At 37.7% G+C, this 19,163-nt stretch overlaps 1 protein-coding gene across 6 annotated transcripts; it reads right to left on the bottom strand.

The window, feature by feature from the left end:
* Window positions 1–607: 607 nt before the first annotated feature.
* Window positions 608–18,714, bottom strand: LOC135850117 (protein PRRC2C-like). Of its 6 annotated transcripts, none has more exons than XM_065370852.1 (39): window positions 18,518–18,714; window positions 17,611–17,755; window positions 17,316–17,534; window positions 17,121–17,243; window positions 16,777–17,038; window positions 16,591–16,701; window positions 16,391–16,512; window positions 16,214–16,317; window positions 15,940–16,098; window positions 15,713–15,872; window positions 15,512–15,637; window positions 15,227–15,442; window positions 14,960–15,157; window positions 14,657–14,867; window positions 14,275–14,560; window positions 13,958–14,195; window positions 13,612–13,871; window positions 13,409–13,523; window positions 13,204–13,335; window positions 12,907–13,108; window positions 12,141–12,833; window positions 11,773–12,070; window positions 11,474–11,652; window positions 11,107–11,391; window positions 10,699–11,027; window positions 10,488–10,617; window positions 10,293–10,417; window positions 10,051–10,215; window positions 9,785–9,975; window positions 9,586–9,694; window positions 9,278–9,472; window positions 9,065–9,190; window positions 8,623–8,949; window positions 8,374–8,524; window positions 8,147–8,292; window positions 7,846–7,984; window positions 7,209–7,354; window positions 4,885–5,095; window positions 608–2,197 (listed from the first exon to the last, which is right to left on the bottom strand). In XM_065370852.1, the coding sequence occupies exons 2-39, from the start codon at window positions 17,698–17,700 to the stop codon at window positions 2,043–2,045; spliced, it is 7,434 nt and encodes a 2,477-aa protein (XP_065226924.1). In that variant the 5' UTR covers window positions 17,701–17,755; window positions 18,518–18,714; the 3' UTR covers window positions 608–2,042. The 6 variants fall into 6 exon arrangements, with proteins under 6 accessions (XP_065226924.1, XP_065226928.1, XP_065226927.1 ...); XM_065370856.1 differs by having other exon boundaries at window positions 7,209–7,339; XM_065370855.1 differs by having other exon boundaries at window positions 10,308–10,417.
* Between the last annotated feature and the right edge of the window lie 449 nt (window positions 18,715–19,163).

Here is a 19,163-nt window from a genome sequence, read left to right as displayed (position 1 = left end):
AACAAAAAGACATTTTTGACAAGAATTGCAACTCTATTTTATTATGTTTAGAAAAAAAGGTAGAAACTTCTCAGCAATTTTCACAAAAATCAGGACTATTTGACCGTTTTAGCAAAGAATGGGATTTTCGACATTTTTGGCAAGAAATTGGAATTTTTCAACAACTTTGACCAAAAAATTCGGAAATGTTGAGAATTTTGTCAAAAATGGGACCTTTTTCACTTTTTTAGAAATTTTTGTGAAAACCGGGATTTTTTTTCGAAAACAGAAAAAGAACACTTTTTACAGTGTTTTAGACAGAAAAAATAATTTGTTGACAATTTTGGCAAGAACTTGGGACCTTTTTGACTTTCAACAGAAAAGCAAACACTCACATTTTTGAAAAAAATTCCAACAGACTTTTTGGAAGTTGAGGCAAGAAAAGTGGAAATTTCTCAGCAGTTTTGGAAAAAATCAGGACGTTTTGACGATTTTGACAGAACAACGAACTTTTTTATGGAAACGTAGTTGGACAAAAAAAAACGTTTTTGTTGGCCATTTTTGTACTTTTAGATGTTTAGGCCAGAATCAGAGATTATTCGTCGCTACACCAAACAAAAAAGAAAGATAAAATTAGTGACAGATATATTAGAATATTCAATTACACGACATTACTCGAATATTTATACGATAAATTAACACAGAGGAAAAAAAAACGTTCTACATAATAAAACGAAGAAAATTCCCGAACAAGTCCGAATTTAAATAACTGAAATACACAGCTAAATAATAAATAAATACAAATTAAGCATAAAAAGAGAAAGAGATGAAAAGAATATATATATAATATATATTTAAAAAGCAGCCAAAACAGCCTAACAAACACACTGTAGCAATCTGACAACAAAAAAAAAATGAGAAAAAAAAAGAAAATACAAGTCCATTTTTTTTTTTTAAATACTTAAGCGAAGTATATTTCGTAAATTCCTCTTTTTTTTCAAAATTATAATTTTTGAAACCAACAGACTACTACAAACAGAGAGAAAAATATAGATTTAAACACACCACATACAAAAAGAAAGATACAAACATACGAAAAATACATAATCAAATTACAATAAAAATGCGCGCGCATAATAAGTACATTTTTTAATAATTTCTACCTATTTTGTTTTTCAAGTTCATAATCTTCCAAACGCGATTTTTTTTCCTAATAATACACCGTCGTTCTTATCGATATCGTTAAATACGAAATGAAAAAGCACACCTTCCTTAATTGTGCCGTTTTAGTATTTATGTAGGTATTTTTAAATCTGAGAAAGAATAAAGAGAGCAACAAATAACGCTTTATGTGCTCGAGCTAAAAACATTCAGTTTGTTTAATAATATTACATCGTGCCGTCTAAATAATTCACTAATAAAGGAAAACGCAACATAGGAATATACGATTAGAGTCGATCGTACGGATCAATTCAGCATAATACATATGTGAGATTTAAGAGACTACGCGACACACATACGCAAACAATAGCACTTACATAATACAAAAGACGATGTATCATTCGACTACCTATACCTACTCGAAAAAAATAATAAAAAATATTCGTTTCACTCGTTAAAACATTTAATACGAGTCAAGTTCAAATAAATAGGTAAGAGATATTTAGCGAAGAAAAAAAATAGGTATATAACGCGACGACATCGATACCTCGAGCAAAAGGAGAGAGGAGGTAGGGCGCACGAAACCAAAAAAACCTAAATTTTTCAGTATTGCAATAAACAATACAACGATGCGATGTTAAAATCTACGTAATAAAATCGTATGGTAGGCTGTAGTAGGGAGCAAAACGAAAATACGGGAAGTAGAATATTTATGTATCAATACAAAATTGAAAATTCTTCGTTTTTTTAAATTTACTCTAATAATAATTAACAGAGTAGAATAGATGGATAGTGAAACGATCGCGTAGATCGATATCAATTGAAAATTTCACATTGTTGTAATCGGTTCGAATATCATGTACGAATATATTAATATTACAGTACATGTTTCGTAATGTAATTTATTCGTTTGTAACTGCGGTTTTCTCCGAAGACGATACGGTCACGTTTTTTGAATTAATCGTCTTGATGCTGTCGGCTAATTTTGAATCGGAATTCGGTTCGGATTTCGAGTCTAATGAGGATGCTTCAAGTTTAGTCGAACTGGTACTGTACCCTGAAAAATTGAAAAATATGAGTGAGAATAACGATTGTTTAAAAAAAAAGAAAAATTAACGGCAAATAGCGAAATTGACACAAAAACTGTTAAGATTAAAATTTTGCAGGTTTTGTAAAATAGCAAAGATGACTTGAAATACATATGATGTAAGTAGATACATTACTTAAAATAGAAAATCAGTAAAATTGACATTAAAAATTGAATGCGCTTGATATTGAGAATATACAAATTATGCAGTTTAGTTCAAAAAATGAATCGCACAAGCTCAACATTGCATTTAAACGTTAAAATTAAAAAGTAACCGAATACTTATAATGAATTAATTAGATGATTATTTTTTTCCTTAAAATTGGGACTCTAAAATCACACTTTTTTTGGAATCGGATCTATAAGTGAGATAAGAAATCCTCGAATTGACTACTCAATCTTTTCGCAGTTTTTTGATAAAATGTACTCTCAAAAGATACACGTTTTTTTTTTTTAATACTTAGTATCAAAATTTGAGCCTCAAACCACGATTAAACTGAAAATGTGACCAGAAATTGATGTTCGACGATCTTGTTTCTCTTCTTTTAATTTTCTTGGTAGGACTAAAATATTTTTGAACCGGATACAAAAAATCAAAAGACGTCAAAACGCCAAACTTCAGATTCTCGATTTCATTTTTCAATTTTTGACTAACTTTTAAAAATTACAATTTGGCTGATGAATAATTTTCAAAAAAAAAAAAAAAAAAAAACAGCTGAAATTTGGTACACATTTCTTTTTTGACCCCTCTGAAATCGACTGGGATTGTTTCAAGCCATTCTGGAGCTTCCAGCAGTTTTTTTCAATTTTCCAATTTTTGGAAAAAGGCAGGATTGACAAAGTCGATTGGATAAACATTCAATAAAAAAATTTGAGTTGAAGGCTTCAGTGATTTTTTCGACTTACTCGAATTGCTCGATCATCACTTTACCCAAAAGGAAAGCGCTATCTTTACGATTATTATCTTATCATTAAGTTGTTTCATTGGAACATATTACGCAATCTTAAACTACGACACATTTATTATTATTCGTTCTGTTAAGTCTTACTCTTACACGTTATTCATCATGTTGTAATTTCTTTCAATAAAAAGATATTTTTGCCCAAAATGAATCTTTTTTACAATTTTTTCCGTTGTGGGGTTGGTTTTCAATTTTCAAGAGAAAACCATAATCAATTTTTGAAAATCATAGACAACTTGATATTTTGAAGGAAAATTCATTTAGACGATTACATTTCGAAAAACCTTCACAAGTTTCGGTTTCAGTTTTCGTCTGAAATTGGTAGTTTTTTTGGAGTAGGAGGGGGGGAGGGGAGTTGATTTTGGTTCGAGTTTTTGGTTTTCCATCTCTGCAAAGAAGATCAAAATGAAATTCAGCGCCAATGCACTCAGATTTATCGTCTTCGCAATACTTTCAATCGATTCTGACTGTTTCAAAATTTGTTTCTGTCGATTCAAAATTTCAAAAATGATTTTTTTTCGAGAATTGAACCGTATTCAAAAATCGGTTGGGGGCTCTAAAATATCTAACGGAATTTTTGTCAAATTTTTTCAAGGAAAATTTTCAAAAAAAATTGAAATTTGAAGAAAATTTGTCTACAAAGTATTTGTTAATTTCAATCAGAATTATTCAAAAAAAAAAAAAACAAGTTGCCTTGATAGTTTTTTTGGAGAGAAGAGGGGGGTAGGTTGATTCTGGTTTGACTCTTTCAAAATCCGTTTCTGTCGATTCAAAATGTAAAAAATCATTTTTTTTCGAGAATTGAACCATTCAAAAATTGGTTGGGGGCTCTAAAATGGCTTTAACGTGATATCTAACGGAATTTTTGCCAAATTTTTCAAAGGAAAATTTCCAAAAAATTGAAATTGGTAGAAAATTTGTCTACAAAATGTTTTTTAATTTCAATCAAAATTATTTTTAAAAAAACCAAGTTGCTTTGATAGTTTTTTTTTGGAGGGGGGAGGGGGTTGGTTGGTTTTGGTTTGACTCTTTCAAAATCCGTTTCTGTAGAATCAAAATGTCAAAAATCCTTTTTTTTTTCAAGAAGTGAACCATATTTTAGTTTTTATCGACTACAAATTCTTCATTTCGATCCAAAAATCGGTTGGGGAAATTTTGGATCTTGAACTGGCGACAACGGTTTTCGAAAATTTGGGGCTAAATCGATCGAAAGTCACAAGAAAATAAATCAGAGTTTATATTAGATGCCGAGCTTTTTTTGGTTCTTTTTATAGCCAATTTTTCAAAACTGGAGAATCCAAAATAATCCGCTGGAGGCCCCAGAATGGCCTGAAATCGACATCCCAATCGACTTATCAAAAATAGCACATTTCAGATCTGAACATAAAGAATAAATACTTTGCTTGAATACATCCATTTTTAAAGATTTTTTTGAGAATTGGAAAGGAAAAGGGAAGGGAAGGGAAGGGGAGGGGAGGGGAGAGAAATTTAAAAAAAAAACATCTTTTCTCTGAGCGAGCAAAAACCGTCTTTTCAGTAAATCCACAGCACTCAGTGAGCTCCTGCTGAAGTAAGTAATATTTTCATTTTTCATTTTTTTCAAAAAAAAAGGAGGGAAAAAATTTCAGCCCGGTCTTAAAGCCGAACGCCCGTCTACCATACATAGCTAAATGAAATCATTGCAAGAGTATGTACCTGACGAAGGCGTATAATAAACCGAAGACGGAGGTTGTTGTTGAATGTTGTTGACTAATTGATGAGCATTATTTCGGACCGGCATTCTGTGTGAGCTCGAGTTGCTTGTACTATTTCCGGCTCGGTTCGACGAGTTCGCGTTTCCTTGGCTAACCGGCCTTTGTATAGGATGCGGATATTGCGATCCTTTGTTTGCGCCTCCGTTATTGCGCTAAACCGTTTAGAAAATATAAACCGGTCAGTAATTTTACTAAGGTACGCGTGTCTAAGTGTCTTAATCGACATCAAAGTACATGAAGGAAATGAAAAAAAAAAAAAACAGTAGCGAAATTTCGTCAAAAAATAAAAATCAAACACCACACCGTTTAGAAGGATTTCGTTTCAAAAAATTAAAAAAAAAGAAAAAAAATAAAAAGCGCAAAAAAAAAGAAAATTTCAACCTCGTGATAAGAAAATATGAAAAAATACGGGGAAAACCAAGCGGAAAAATGCGAAAGTACTGAGTATTCCATTTGAAACGTCAAACTATTTTTTCTACCAGCATTAAAATGGAATGAGTATAGCTCAAATGGCTGCCATGCAATTGCGCCAAAAGTACCCGGAATTGCGCCGAGTAAAAAAATTAGGCATACCCGGAATTGCGCCACATAAAAAAATATGTGTATGGGGAATTGCGCCAGTCAAAAGAACGAATCCTTCCATCACACTTATACTCAGACTTCGGATTGTCAGATTCATAATTTTTCTGGTGTGGTTAAAAAATTCGTTCTTATGATTAGGTACCTTAAGTATTCAGTCCAGCTCCAGCAATAGATACAGATTGTCAAAAAAAAATAATCCACATTTCTGATACACCGAGGGTGCATACGAAAAGGTACCTTATGGCCAAAAAATTAATTTTTTTCTTCTCCACCCAATTTTCCTAGGGATTCTTCAAAAATCGAGTAGAACCCTCCATAGGCAAACATTTTTTTGGCCATAAGGTACCTTTTTGTATGCGCCCTCACATATATCTGGATGAGCATGTGAGAAGTAAGTTTTTAAGGTCGAATGAAAAGCCTCACACACATTCCTTGTCCTTCCCGTATGTCTATTGACGCTCATAGGTGAGGAGGAAAAGCTGAGTCTTCGGATATGTACATACATAGTACTTACTCTACCAGATAATTACAAAATAATATGTGCATACGTTGGTACTTTATGTATGAATATAGTAAAATGCACCTCTATAGGTTGGTGATTCATTATCAATTCAGATAACTGCGACTGAACGATGAACGATTCGTTCATATTTTGTTCATATCACATTTTTCTCAACTCGGCGCAATTGCCAGTATACCTTTTTTAAAACCCGGCGCAATTCCGGGTACATGATTTTAACCATTTGGCGCAATTGCAGGGCTCCCGCTCAAATGCCTGCCAGGTCAATTGAAAAAAATACAAAAAAAAACTGACAATTTCGTCAAAAAAAAACTTTTTTAACACACAGAGAACACAGGACTTTCTATGGTAAGCCTAATTTGGGTTAAAAAAGGCTATTTGACAATGTTGGCAAAAAACAGGAATATAATTTGGTAATTTTCAAGAAAAAAATAGGACTTCTTGACAATTTTGTCACAAAATGGAACCTTTTGAGGATTTTTGCAAATTTCTGCACAGAATGGAACTTTTTGGCAATTTTGGAAAAAAAAACTGAGCTTTTTTGACAATTTTGACGAGAGCCAGGACCTTTTGGCAATTTTTGGAAAAAGTGGGACTTTTTTGGAAATTTAGACAAAAAGTAAAGACTTTTGGCAATTTTGACAAAACATGGAGTTGAGGTAAAAAAGTCTGGATTTCTTAGAAATTGTGGTACAACATTGGATTTCATTTTTTGAGAATTTGGGAGGAAAAAAATAACAATTTTTGCATTTTTATCAAGAAATACACTTTTTATGGATACAGTAAGAATTTCTGAGCGATTCGGCCAAAAATCACCACTATATCGGTAATCTTGTAAGAAACCGGTTTTTTTTTTCAAGAAAAAAACGAGCGAAGTACCTTGTTGACATTCAGAATGGAACACCTCGAATAATACACTATGTACAAGCAATAATGTGAAGTGAAAAAAAAAAATCTATTAGTAAAATACGAATATATACAGCGCTAGGTTGCCTTTTTTTTTTTTAGTAAGTAAGCTCATTTATCGCGTAGCTTTATCACACAGAATACCGGGCGCGTGAATTTATACAACTAATAAATAAAAAATAAAATAATAATTCAAAAAAAACACGATTATTTCGTTTTTTTTTCTTTGCTTTCTAATTCTAAATCATCATACGAACCATTTGATTAGCCGATTGATAACTGTAGGAATTTTGAGACATGTTGTGCTGTCCCATGGCTTGCTGTACGTTTTGGACTACGTTTTTGCCGCCGGTAGGTATTCGCGGTTTGGTTGAGCTCATTTGGGTACCTACATAACAACCGACTACACATTAACTAAAGGAGTACTCGGTATAAATAAACGGTAATAATAGGTATGTTCTCGCATTTGCCTCGTCGTCGGAAAAAAAAATCATCAGCAATAAAATAAGCTAATCCTGTTCTTATTTAAATTGTATACGAATTTATTCGGTATTATTTTTGCAACAATAATACAAACTGTAATAAAAAATTAAAAGCGAGAAAAAAATGAAAAATAAAAAAAAATTACACACAGGCGTTTTTTCAACTAATTATGTACAAACTAAAAAGAACACGAGAACGACAACAGAACAGGAGTAAAAGTCGGATAGTCGAATATAAGCGCGGGTATACATCATTTCAAAGATTACAATTTTGTTTCGTATTTTTCCGATTACTTCAATTCAACGAAAATATTGAAAAATTACAAAACTCGTCGATTAAGTAATTACAAAACGACGATCGGCAGGCAAAAAGCATTCTCTCTACGTCATTCGTAGCTATAGAGATACTCACCAGGAGGAAACACCGAATTCAGAGCGTCGTGCTGATTAGATAAAGTGATCGGTTTTCCGTTACCGAAATCCGAACCGATGTTGCATGCGTTAGCACTGCTTTTCAAGTAAGACGGTGCTGATCGGAATTGCTGCGTTAACTGCGAACATAAAAGAGAGACAAACGGTCACGAATTGGTTATTGAAATTTAAAAAGCTCAAAATTCCATTTCCGAGGTAAGATCATTTAAAATTTGAGACAAATTTGAATCGTTGCTTCAAATAACGACTAAAGATTATGAAAAAAAATCGCAGATACTCACTTGTGAGCCAAAATTTTGCATAGCTGTAGGTCCAAGGGACGGCGCAGCTGATTGGGCATTATAGGATAATCCGATCGCAGTGCCAGGCTGAGGCTGTAACGGGGAATTGGTGCCCGTAGGGAAATATCCTGTTTGACCCGCGACACCTAGAGAACCAACCATATAAATCATAGCATTGATAGGCAACATTCGACTCACTCCACGTAGCTAGGTTTATCACTACTCACCGGCTCCGGATCCAGTAGTATAAAACGACGTAGAAGCCGCTTGTAGCGAACCGGCCGGTATAACGTTGCTGGCCGGTCTTTGGAGTAGCTGACTACCCGGCATGAAATTCTGGTTCAAAAGTTGAGTAGCCGGATCCAAAGGTATATATAACTACGCGAAAAAAAAAACACGGATAAGTATCGATACTCCTTCTTTAGCGCGATAAACTCGTTACTTCATCAAATAATGTACTCGGGTATATTTCTTACCGGCGACGTTTGAGCTGTAGGGTATCCGGTTTTCGTGCCAATGGCGCTAATCTGCTGATTAGACGGTTTAATCGTAGCCGACATCAGGGAATTCGACGTACTCGAAATTAGCACCGTGCTCGGACTGGTTATTTGCTGCGTGTTACCGAAAGCCTGCGGTTGTAATCGGTAAGGAGGCATCGCCGACGAATACATTTCTGGAGGCGGCGCGCTCGGAGGTGGTTGTTGCACAAAGACAGATTGGTTGAACGCCGATGTTTGGCCAACGGCGCCCGATAATCCGTACGATGCGGCTGCGAACTGATTAAACTGCGTTCTAGCTGCCACCTGCGGTTTGAAATTCATTAGTATTTTATTTCTCCATCTTAATTAGAATTTTTCTTCGATTATATCGTCGAATGAAAGTTCCAGACGAATCAAGCAACCGACATACACGACATACCTGTGGGTTATCTATTTGGAACGCGCCGTACAAAGCGGTCGGTCCAGGAGCAGCGGGTTGAGTAGAATTGTATAATACTGGAGACGACGGTACCGGAGGCATGCTACCGTATTGCGCAGCTGCAGCCTACACGAGCCGAAAAAAAAACACGAAAATATTGAAAAATTAATTCAACCACGTTGCCTAAAATACATGTAAAAATTAGCTTCGTACTTGGAAATTAATTTGTGCGAGAGCAGTCGCCGCAACCGCGTTGCTATTCAAGGCGGGCTGCGGAGTAGAGCAACTAAAGGTGTACGATGGTGACGACATGGGTGGTGGTTGAGACACCAAAGTAGCCGACATTACCGTCGACTGCGCCGCTACATTGGCCATATTTGTGCTGCATCCTTGGGGCTGCGGTTTAACCTACCAAAAAAAAAACGAACGTTTTTACCCAAAGTATACAAAAAAAAACTGCTCAATATCTCTCGACTTTTTCGAACAGCTGATTCTCTTTGAAATCCAAAATCATCACTCACTTTGCAAACGTTGCTAGAAGACGACGTAGCGTCGTTTTTAATCACCACTGTCTGACAGTTGGTGACCGAACCGTAACTTGAATTGACTCCTTGTATTTGCGATACAGGGCTGTCAACAAAAAAACAAAGAATGATTAATATGAAGTTCGAATTGACAAATTCGACGATTGCTCGACGATAATGGTACATATTTATTTACCTGAATACGACCTCATTATGGGCCATACCGACATCGTCAACTTGCAAATGCTCCGAACTGTCGACGTGAGTATTAACAAAACAAGTGCTATTTGGATCCGAACTGTGGCTACTGAACGAGGGAGAGAACGACGTCGACGATGTGTTCACCATTACATCATCGTACGACTCTACCAAAGATCCATCCCATACCTAAATTGAAAAATGAATTGAATTATTACAAATTCATTTTCTTCCTGAAGACTCAGTGGTCAATTGAGTACGTACCTTTTTCACTTGCGCAATCTTCCTATTCAATTCAGCATCGGTCGACTGTCCCAACTGCATCGCGTGCAATTCCATCGATTTAGCGGCCGATTTATTATCATCGGTCAATTTGGAAAATTCCGAATCGAAGGTGAAATCTAATTTCATATCCGAAACGTCTTCATTCTACGAATAAAAATAAGATCACGATTAACATCGACTCGAAATACTCGAGCTATTTTTCTAGATAAAATTTACATTACCGGTATAAAATTTACCTTATACGACAACGTCATCAATGGGTTATGTTTACTTGGTAACTCGGAACTGGACGAGTCGGTGTTGAAATTAGATACTCCGACGCAATCGTTCGCGTTCAAGTTCATATCTGTTGAAATAAAACAGAATGAATTAATTCCATCCGCCATTTCTTCTTAACCAAATGTTCGAAAACCGACCTTTATCGTATCGATGGTTCTTCAACTGATTCGTGTATTTGGTTTTATCTCCAGGAGCCGATTTGAAATTGGTATTCTCAAATATAATAGTCTGTACCGGAGGCGTTGATCCGTCCAGATTTTCCAAGACCTGCGAAAAAAATCGCACGTTTTATTCTACCTTAGTCCCCTTTTCAACTAGATTCTCGACATAAATCAGCAATATTTTTACCTTTGTGGTCACTTTATCCACACCTAGTCCACCGCTACTGCCAACACCGCTATTAATATCAGATCTGCTGGAATCGATGTGATGATCTGCGCCTTGCAAAGATCCTTTATCATGTCCAATGCTAGTAGGCCCGCTACTGTTGGCGACACTAGACGATACCGAAGCGGCATTAGCCGCCGCCGCCGCTGCTGCTGCCACCGCCGCCGCATTCGCAGACGCTGCAGCCGATGGAACATTGGTTGACGGAGATCCGGTACGTAAAGCGCCGGTGATCGGTTTATCCCAAGCGTTTGTTGTCGGAGGAGGTGCCGGTATAGGAGGTCCTAGTTCTGAACAAATGAATTAGAATAAATTTTTGTCAATTTCGCCTGCAGAAAGTGGTTAAAGATCTCGTCAAATGAAGCGTACCTTTGAACAAAGGCATGGGTATATCGAGTTTGGATTCTCTATACTCCGAAGGAGGTTTTGAATCGTAATTTTTCCTTTGTTTGGTCTGCGACATTCGCTGCGCCGGTACTTCTTGATTCTTCGAACGACTGTTCGTCATAGCACCGCTGGAACGAACGTTCTTGCGCGAATTTGAACGGTTTCTAGATTTAACGTTCTTCTTGGCAGCGGACGCAGAAGACGATTGGTTATCGGAATATTCGCGACGTGACTTCTCATTGGATCCGCTTTTATTTTCTTGTTCAGCTGGAAAAAGAACCGAACCACGAGTTAGAAAGACGAATTACGTGAGCTTAGATTGAAAAAATAGGACGAACGAATCGCCTACCTTTTCCGAAACCACCATCGGCGGTTGCTTCGGCGGCGTATTTTTCGTTTTCTTTATTACCGCCGCTGGAGCTTTTACCGCCTCCTCCGCTGCTGGTCGAGTTTCTCTTGGTGGTTCCATACGAGCCGGATTCCTTTCTCGAATACAGGGGAGCTGTTCTACGTCCTTCAAAACGTTTCCTGTTCGAAGAAATCAAGAATTATGTTGAGAATATACGAAATGAAAATTTCTTATTCGATTGGATGCCTCGATTTTCAATAAATTGATTACTATACAATTTTCAGACGAACTCTACTAACCTAGAAGTTGAGCGGTAATTGGCTCTTTGAGGTTTGGTCGCCACAACAGTGCTTTGACGCTTGGTACCGGTATAGGCAGGCTTGCTTTTAGCCACCAGGCCATTATCTTCGGAATCTGTTCCTTCGCTAGCGGTTGCGAACGATTCTTCGTTAGCTTCGGCCGTCTGAACAGACGTAGGCGACGAAACGGTAGATTTATTATCTTGAGCAGAGTCGTTCTTCTTATTACTTTTATCCTCAGAATTTTGCTGACGGGAATTGGCAGCTGACGAATGCTTACCGTCGGCATTACCTTTGTCTGCAAAAATACAAATATGTTAGATCGTCTTGTATTTGAACAGTCCACGAGGACATTGTATGTTATTTACCTGCGTGTGAGTAATCCTTCTTATCGGAATGCTGATCGTGACCGTGACCGTGACCATCGATATCTTTAGATTTATGTCTTCTCTCATCGCCGTACGAGCCCGAATTACCGAACGGACTCTTCGACGGAGGTGGTCCGTATCCGTCCATTCGTTTACCGACACCAACCGCGGCACGGAATCCGCCACGACCTCGGTGCGATGGCTTGTAGGAGTAATAGTCGCGATTGCGTCCTCCTCCTCGATTACCACCCATGTAGTCTCGATTATCAACCCGATAATCCATGTTACGGTCGTCTCTATCGTATCGTTTCGATTTTACAGCCCTATCGTCGCGATCATTACGAGACACCCTGTCTTCGCGACCAGATCCGGATATCTCATCCGAGTAATCGGATTCCGAATATTTAGAGTCGCGACGCGAAGAGGTTTTACCTCCAGAACCTGAAGTTCGACTGGACCGATGAAGTTTCGATTCAGTTCGGCCGCCGCCGTAAGGATTGCCTCGATAGACCGGATGTCGAGCCCAATTATTGCCACGCGGTTCGCGTTTGGGAAGACGATCGCGATCATTTTTCTTGCGGTCGTCACGTCGGTCACGTTTTTCATCGGTACCGCCGCTTGCGCCTTTAGCTGTCGACGATTCGTCGCCAGTTTGTTTAGATGAGGCGGATTTCGCACTACTTTTCGTATCTTCTGCGAAACAAAATCCATTATTATCGCTGTAAATACAGTCTTATGTCTTAACATTATTATTGTCAAAACTAACCTTTATCTTTACTGTCCTTCTTATCAGCGCCGGTATCTGCTGACGTAGCTGTTGATTTAGCTTCGTCTTTATCTTTCTTGTCGTCTTTATGCCAAGCTGATTTAACAGGTTCTTCACGTTTCTGGGAACGTGACAATGGTTCTAAAGTGCTTTCCGATTTAGTTTGATTCTCTTGCTTATCTTTTTCTTTTTTCTCTTCCGGCTGCGAAAAATTGAAAACAATACAAATTAGATTTTTTCTTTCAGACGAACAGCATCTGGATCAATCAGCCATCAGTTAAAATTTTACTGGCGTACCTCCGATTTCTTAATTTCCGTTTTCTTGTCAGATCGCACCAACGCGGTGAGATTTCTTTTGGAATCTTCCAATTCCTTGGCTTCTAATTTTTCTCTTGTAATAGGACCTGGCGGATGACGTTGAGCATGCGACTGTGACGGAAAAAAATAGATGAAAATACACGTCGCAGAGCAGTAGTCATAACATGACAACAACTAGACTTACGTAACGATCTCCCCTTTCTTCTCTGTAGTGATGATCGCGTCTCAAAGTAGGCTTTTCTTCGACCTCACCTTCATCGACCCACGAATATGAGCGTTCTTCTTGAATTGTGTACCTGCTTTTAAAAAAATAAAAAAATACTCGTTCAATAAAATCCAAAGGAAAAAAACCACGCCAATTTACATGCAGGACAAATCAGTACTTACGATTCGTCTCTCAATGAATCTCTGGATTCGCGAGAGTAACGACTTTCACGAAGTCGATCATCATACGTGGCAGGTGATTTCCGTTCGGAATCCTTTTCCTTCTTATCCGTTTCGCGTTCACGTTTGACATCATTTTCAATCGATTTATAGTCGAAAGAATCTCGATGATGGTCGTGTTCTTTCTCTCGTTCAGGTTCCACGTGTCGATCGCGACTGGATAAATCTTTTCTGTAATAATCTCGTTCTTTGTCAGCAGCATTCTATTCAAACAAAAAATAAAATCGTTCAAATTATAGTTTTGCTTTCTTCAAACATATACACAATATTAAAGAAGAGATCTACGTACGAAAGATAATTTTTCGTAATTTCCTTCTTCTCGGCTCTTCTTTCTTTCGCGATGTTCGGTTTCGCTGTAAGTACGAGGAGATCTGGGCGGTGCGTTGAAATGTCTTGTTTTCTCAGGCGATTCTTCGTGTCTCCAACTCATAACCGGTTCTTTATCGTGGCTTTCTGTTTCCGAATATCTTCGATTCATATAATCTTTCGATTTATCGGAACGATCGCTTTCGCTGTTCTTTCTTTCACTGAAATAAGTAGAAGAGCGTTATAGTGATACGAAATTGGAATAATTTTGTTCCGAAAAATAACCCTCGAGATACTCACAATTTACCACCGTAATTAGTCTCCCGGTCGAAATCTCTGCCCGAATCAGCGGCGTAATCACCTTTCTCGTAGAATTTCTTCTTTAGATCGCTCTCGTATTTTCTTTGATCGTCGTCGCGATCGTAATTATAATCGCGATTGTGGACATTATCCCTTTGATAGCGTTCGGGTTGACGTTCGTCAGAGATATACCGCTCCTTACGAGTATCTTCTTTATCGGACATTGAATCCGAATCCAATCTGCCGTGTCTGGCAGGACCGAAATTACTAGGACTGATTGATTTATCTATTAAAAAAAAAAAAAAAAAACAGGAATATAATATAGAAAAATGTATCTCCCAAACTGGAATCAATCATTAAATATTAAGAAGTAAAAACCCACTTGAGAATTGAGACAGGCTATTTTTACGAGCATCCGAAGGTCCTTGAGGAGGAGCAGGTGCCGAATTAGTAGTCGAATTTGAAGAACTCTGGCGATTTAAATTTTGGAATCGAGGAGGTACGTTGGTAGGAAAAGAACGCGAATAATTGGCACCAGGCGCAGCCGTGCTGGGCTCTTTTTCTTTTTTCGCAAACGTACTACGGTCACCAAGCTGCAAAATGAACACGATATAAATTAATAATAAGCGTTGATTCGCCGAATATACTTCAAGTTGTATTATAATTAATTGATTCATTATTTCACCTGCGTCAAAGCTCTGAATTCAGACGCATCTTTAACCACAGGAACCAGTGTGGCAGTTTGAGATTTCTTGGCATCCTCGATACTTTGAGCCTCGTTTAATCTGTTCTGTGATCTAGCCTTCTCTTTCTCCCATTCGGAGATCATTTCGACATCTCTATCGTTATAATGCGGATCTTTAATCTCCATTTTTCGTTGTTGCTGCGTAAATGAGCAAATTTTAAAAGATTCGAATCGAACAAGTTTCCATGAATACTTCTGAACACTTACTTCTGCCATAATTCTTTCATCCAATTGTTTCAATTTCAAATGAGCAGCTTGCTGGAGCTGCTGCTGATACTGTTTCTCAACTTCTTCTTTTCTTTCGCGAGCACGTTGTATAATTATCTCCATTTCATCTTTTTTCTGTTTGCGTCGTTCTTGCAATTCTTCATCATCTTCACCAAAACGACCAGCACCAGGAGCAGGACCGGCTGGCGCAGTAATCTACAAATAATCTCTCGTGAATAAAATCCTCACATTCTATAAAGATCGAATCAGGTCTTGAATAATTACCTGATACCGTGGAGCTGCAGTCGCAGCGACCATAGTTTTCCTAGCTTGCCAAACGTTTCGCATCTCCAATGGTCGATTTTCAACTGCCGCGGCCGGGAACATTTTCTCTCGTTCTTTTAGGCTTTCCTGGAATGAATCGTTACCATTAGCAATTCGGAGTTAATCGATGCTCAGATAGAAACATCAGATATAAATATTTACCATCGAAGTTCTAAATTCATTTTCTTTATCAGATTCTTTTTTAGCAGCCGCCTTCTCGGCAGCAAGTTTGGCAGCTTGTTGCGCTTTAGAACGAGATTTACCACTACGACCATCTTTACCTTTGTCGTCATCTTCATCGTCGCTAAATTTCAATTTTTGACTGCAAAAAAATTTTTTTTTGAGCAAAACGTTGCAAAAAGAATCAGTTTACAATACTTGATACTAACTTGTAATCGATATCTTCGTGGCCAGCCCAACCGATATCGTTACCAATGTTCGCCATTTGATTTAGATCCTCTTCCTTGATAATAGAGCGGATTTTTGTATCTTCATCGTCGTAAGGACGTTTAGCAGAATTTGCACCAACAGTAGGAGGTTGCATGAATCTAAACGATTTAATAACACCAACATTATTTTTGAAAATCAAGTTTATAAACATTCGTAAGCACTTCACAAGAATAATACGAATCGAAAAATATGATACGATCGCAAAATTATCACCTTTCAGCTGGGGCATGTTGTCCAGGCATATACGGTGGTCCGTAAGGAGGACGAGGACCAACACCCGGCGGAGGAAAGCCACCAGGATAAGCATTTCTTAACATCTGCATCAAACGCTCAAATTAACATAAAGTTCCAAAGAGAAAATTTTACCAAACGAATGTGTACTGTACTTACAAAAGGAGGCATTAGAGCTCCATATTGAGGAATTTTGTCTGTCATTACCGAAGGATGATAAGGGCCTGCCGGGACCACGCCCACCCCAGAAGGGGCCAAATTGTTCCGTGCGCCATCTGGACCTAAAAACAAACCACCCTCGTTACACACGATGCTGTTATCATCAGATTGACTAATAAAGATCGCAGCAGAAGTCATACCGATGTGAGATGGGAACCCTGGGCGGACCTGGGCAGGAGCAGATGCAATAGGGTTTCCAGCTTGCGGACCCATCGCACCTTGAGGACGGCTCCCGCTCATCCAACTGACCGCTACAGAACAGAATTAACATGTTTATGAAATATACTACATTTATTCGAGTTACATAGGGTGAAATATACACGTACTCTGAGGGCGCAAACTTGGACCAGGGCCATATTGCGTATCGGCAACTGTATTTGTTGTTGGTTTTTGAGCAACTGTGGCAGTAGCATGAGTCGTGGATGCGGTTGATGCTTCGGCATTCGAAGATAAACTTGGGAATTCTGTATGGAATAGAGGAGACTGCGGAGTGAACGGATTGTTGGCTGATGTATCTCCACCAAGCGTCATTCTTGCCCATGTTTTGGCATCTGGATGGCCATGATGTACAGGAACATGTCCTACCTGCTGTATTATCAAATAAGTAATCGATTACTTCACGAGTTTCAACATTTAATAACATTCAACAGCGAAAGACAAAATTTAATACCGAAGGCATGGGAGGCATTCTTGAAGCGGGTGGGTAGTGTTGTACATGTTGTACCGGCTGTGATGTCCCAGGCATTGGTGTATTGTTGACTGGAGCACTCGGAGGAGGATTCGCATTCTGAACCTTTGAAATATAAAAACAAAAATCAATTACTCAATCGGAAACAGTACTGATAACTTGACGCGCAATATTTACCAGAGATGGTGTTGGTGTCGGACCGGTTTCGTTTGTTTTGTTTCCCCATCCTGGACCACCACTTGGAACTAAATTAACAGAAGGATCATTTCCACTTTGTTCAGATTTTTCACTAGGTAAATTTGTTGGTCGTCGAGCCGTGGGCACTTTGCCCAATGAGGTCATTCCATGTTGAATACGCTGAGCGCTACTTTTGTTTGGTTGTTGTTCTGGTTCGGCCTAAAAATCATGAATCCATTAATACGAGTAATTCGATCGTAATGCGAACTGTACTTGAAATCAGTCAAAAACTTACCGACTTACTACCGGAAGGTAAAAGTATTTTCAGTTGCTGAAATTTTTTTCCTTTCTCCCCCTTGGTCGCATTCCCTGACAATGTAGACATGCTGTCTGCACGGCACCATTTAGATTAAACAAAACCCTCGAAACGAACCTTATACCTGCAAAATAATGCTTGCATAAGAACTACAAAGCTGATAAAAATATCTAAGAATTATCAATTACGCAGTAAAAATGTCAATACATGAATCACACCTCAAAGGTCAAGAATAGTAAGGGTGGGTCAAGCATAGAAACACAAATTGAAGATATTTTACAACTACGAAAAAAAAGTTCCAGTAAAACATTAGCATCAGACTAAATACTCATTGTAATATTTGAAAAAAGTGGAGTCCTAATGCCGGGACTCTCGCCCATTGAAAAGAGAGACTGTATGAGCTCAAACTGAACAACAGTCCGTATCAAAGAAACAGTAATTTGATAAAAGTATACGTGTAAGATGATGCAAATACTACACGTATTCTAGAGGAGTAGAGTAACTGCAACGTTGAATGTACAGAAGATCATCGAATGACAGTGTAACCGGAAACTTGACAATTAGATAGATTAAACTGATGCACCTCAGTTTAAACTAGTTAGAAAGAGTGAAACATGATTTGAACTGCGATGAAATGAGATTAAAATTTACCAAAAATATTCGATCAATGAACCAGGGAACTTTTGATGATGCCAAAATAAATTGTTCTAAGCAGGATAACTGCTCGAGAGAAGGATCATTAAAAACTGATACGAACCTCTCAACGAAAGGTTCGTGAAAATGAACAGCGATTAGATACAAAAATCGAGCGATTGAGCGCTTTTCATCTCACTTTTGGTGATAATCTTCGATTTAATGACAAATAAAGGGAGTCTGAGTTGCTTACCTGGTCCGTTCGAGTGGGTACGACAAATGAATAAAAGAAAACTGTATTAAATAAAAACTAATTAATTTCTTAGGGTATGTTAATTAAATTTGATTTTGAGCAATTCCGATAATTATTAGTTTTTAAACTATTTTAATGCAACAAATTTGTTTTTTGTTGTGAATAAAACAAAATGGCCGTCACATCATTCGCGAAAACTGACCATGATTTTCACAGCTGCAATCTCATGTTTCGGAATTCATTGAACCCAAAAAAAATCAATTCTGCATAAGTGCAATCTGTGATTATTGATTTTTTTTAAATAGGTAATCGTAACTTTACCTATTATATCAACGAAAGTTTTTGTTTTTTTTTCTGAGGAGTCGAGTGGACGAGTGCGGAGTCTGCGGAGTGAGTCGTTTGACAATTTGATTTTTTTTTTAAAGAAAGCATCGACCTTTTATTCTCCTGTTCGATGAAAGAAAGTGAATTCATTCACAATATTTATACAAACATTAGTCATAATACTAAAATGCTTGCTAATTTTATTCTTTGAATCATGAACGTATAACTGAACTTTCTTCAAAATCATTTTGTTTGGTTTGGTTCTGGTGTAATCTCAAGGTACATCGTACATCAATTTTCTTTCTTCTTTCATAATGTTCAA

This window comes from Planococcus citri, chromosome 1, assembly GCF_950023065.1.
Source record: "Planococcus citri chromosome 1, ihPlaCitr1.1, whole genome shotgun sequence".
Taxonomy (NCBI): Eukaryota; Metazoa; Arthropoda; class Insecta; order Hemiptera; family Pseudococcidae; genus Planococcus; species Planococcus citri.
Note: the sequence above shows the minus strand (reverse complement) of the source record. Positions and strands in the feature narration are given on the sequence as shown.

Bases quoted from the DNA above. Each gene is read 5' to 3' on its own strand.
- LOC135850117 (XM_065370852.1), bottom strand. From the start codon at position 17,700: ATGTCTACATTGTCAGGGAATGCGACCAAGGGGGAGAAAGGAAAAAAA. The intron at 13,336-13,408 runs GTAAGTCTAGTT...TTTCCGTCACAG, and splicing joins AAGAAAGGGGAGATCGTTAC to TCGCATGCTCAACGTCATCC. The intron at 10,618-10,698 runs GTAAAAATATTG...TTTTTTTCGCAG, and splicing joins TGGATAAAGTGACCACAAAG to GTCTTGGAAAATCTGGACGG.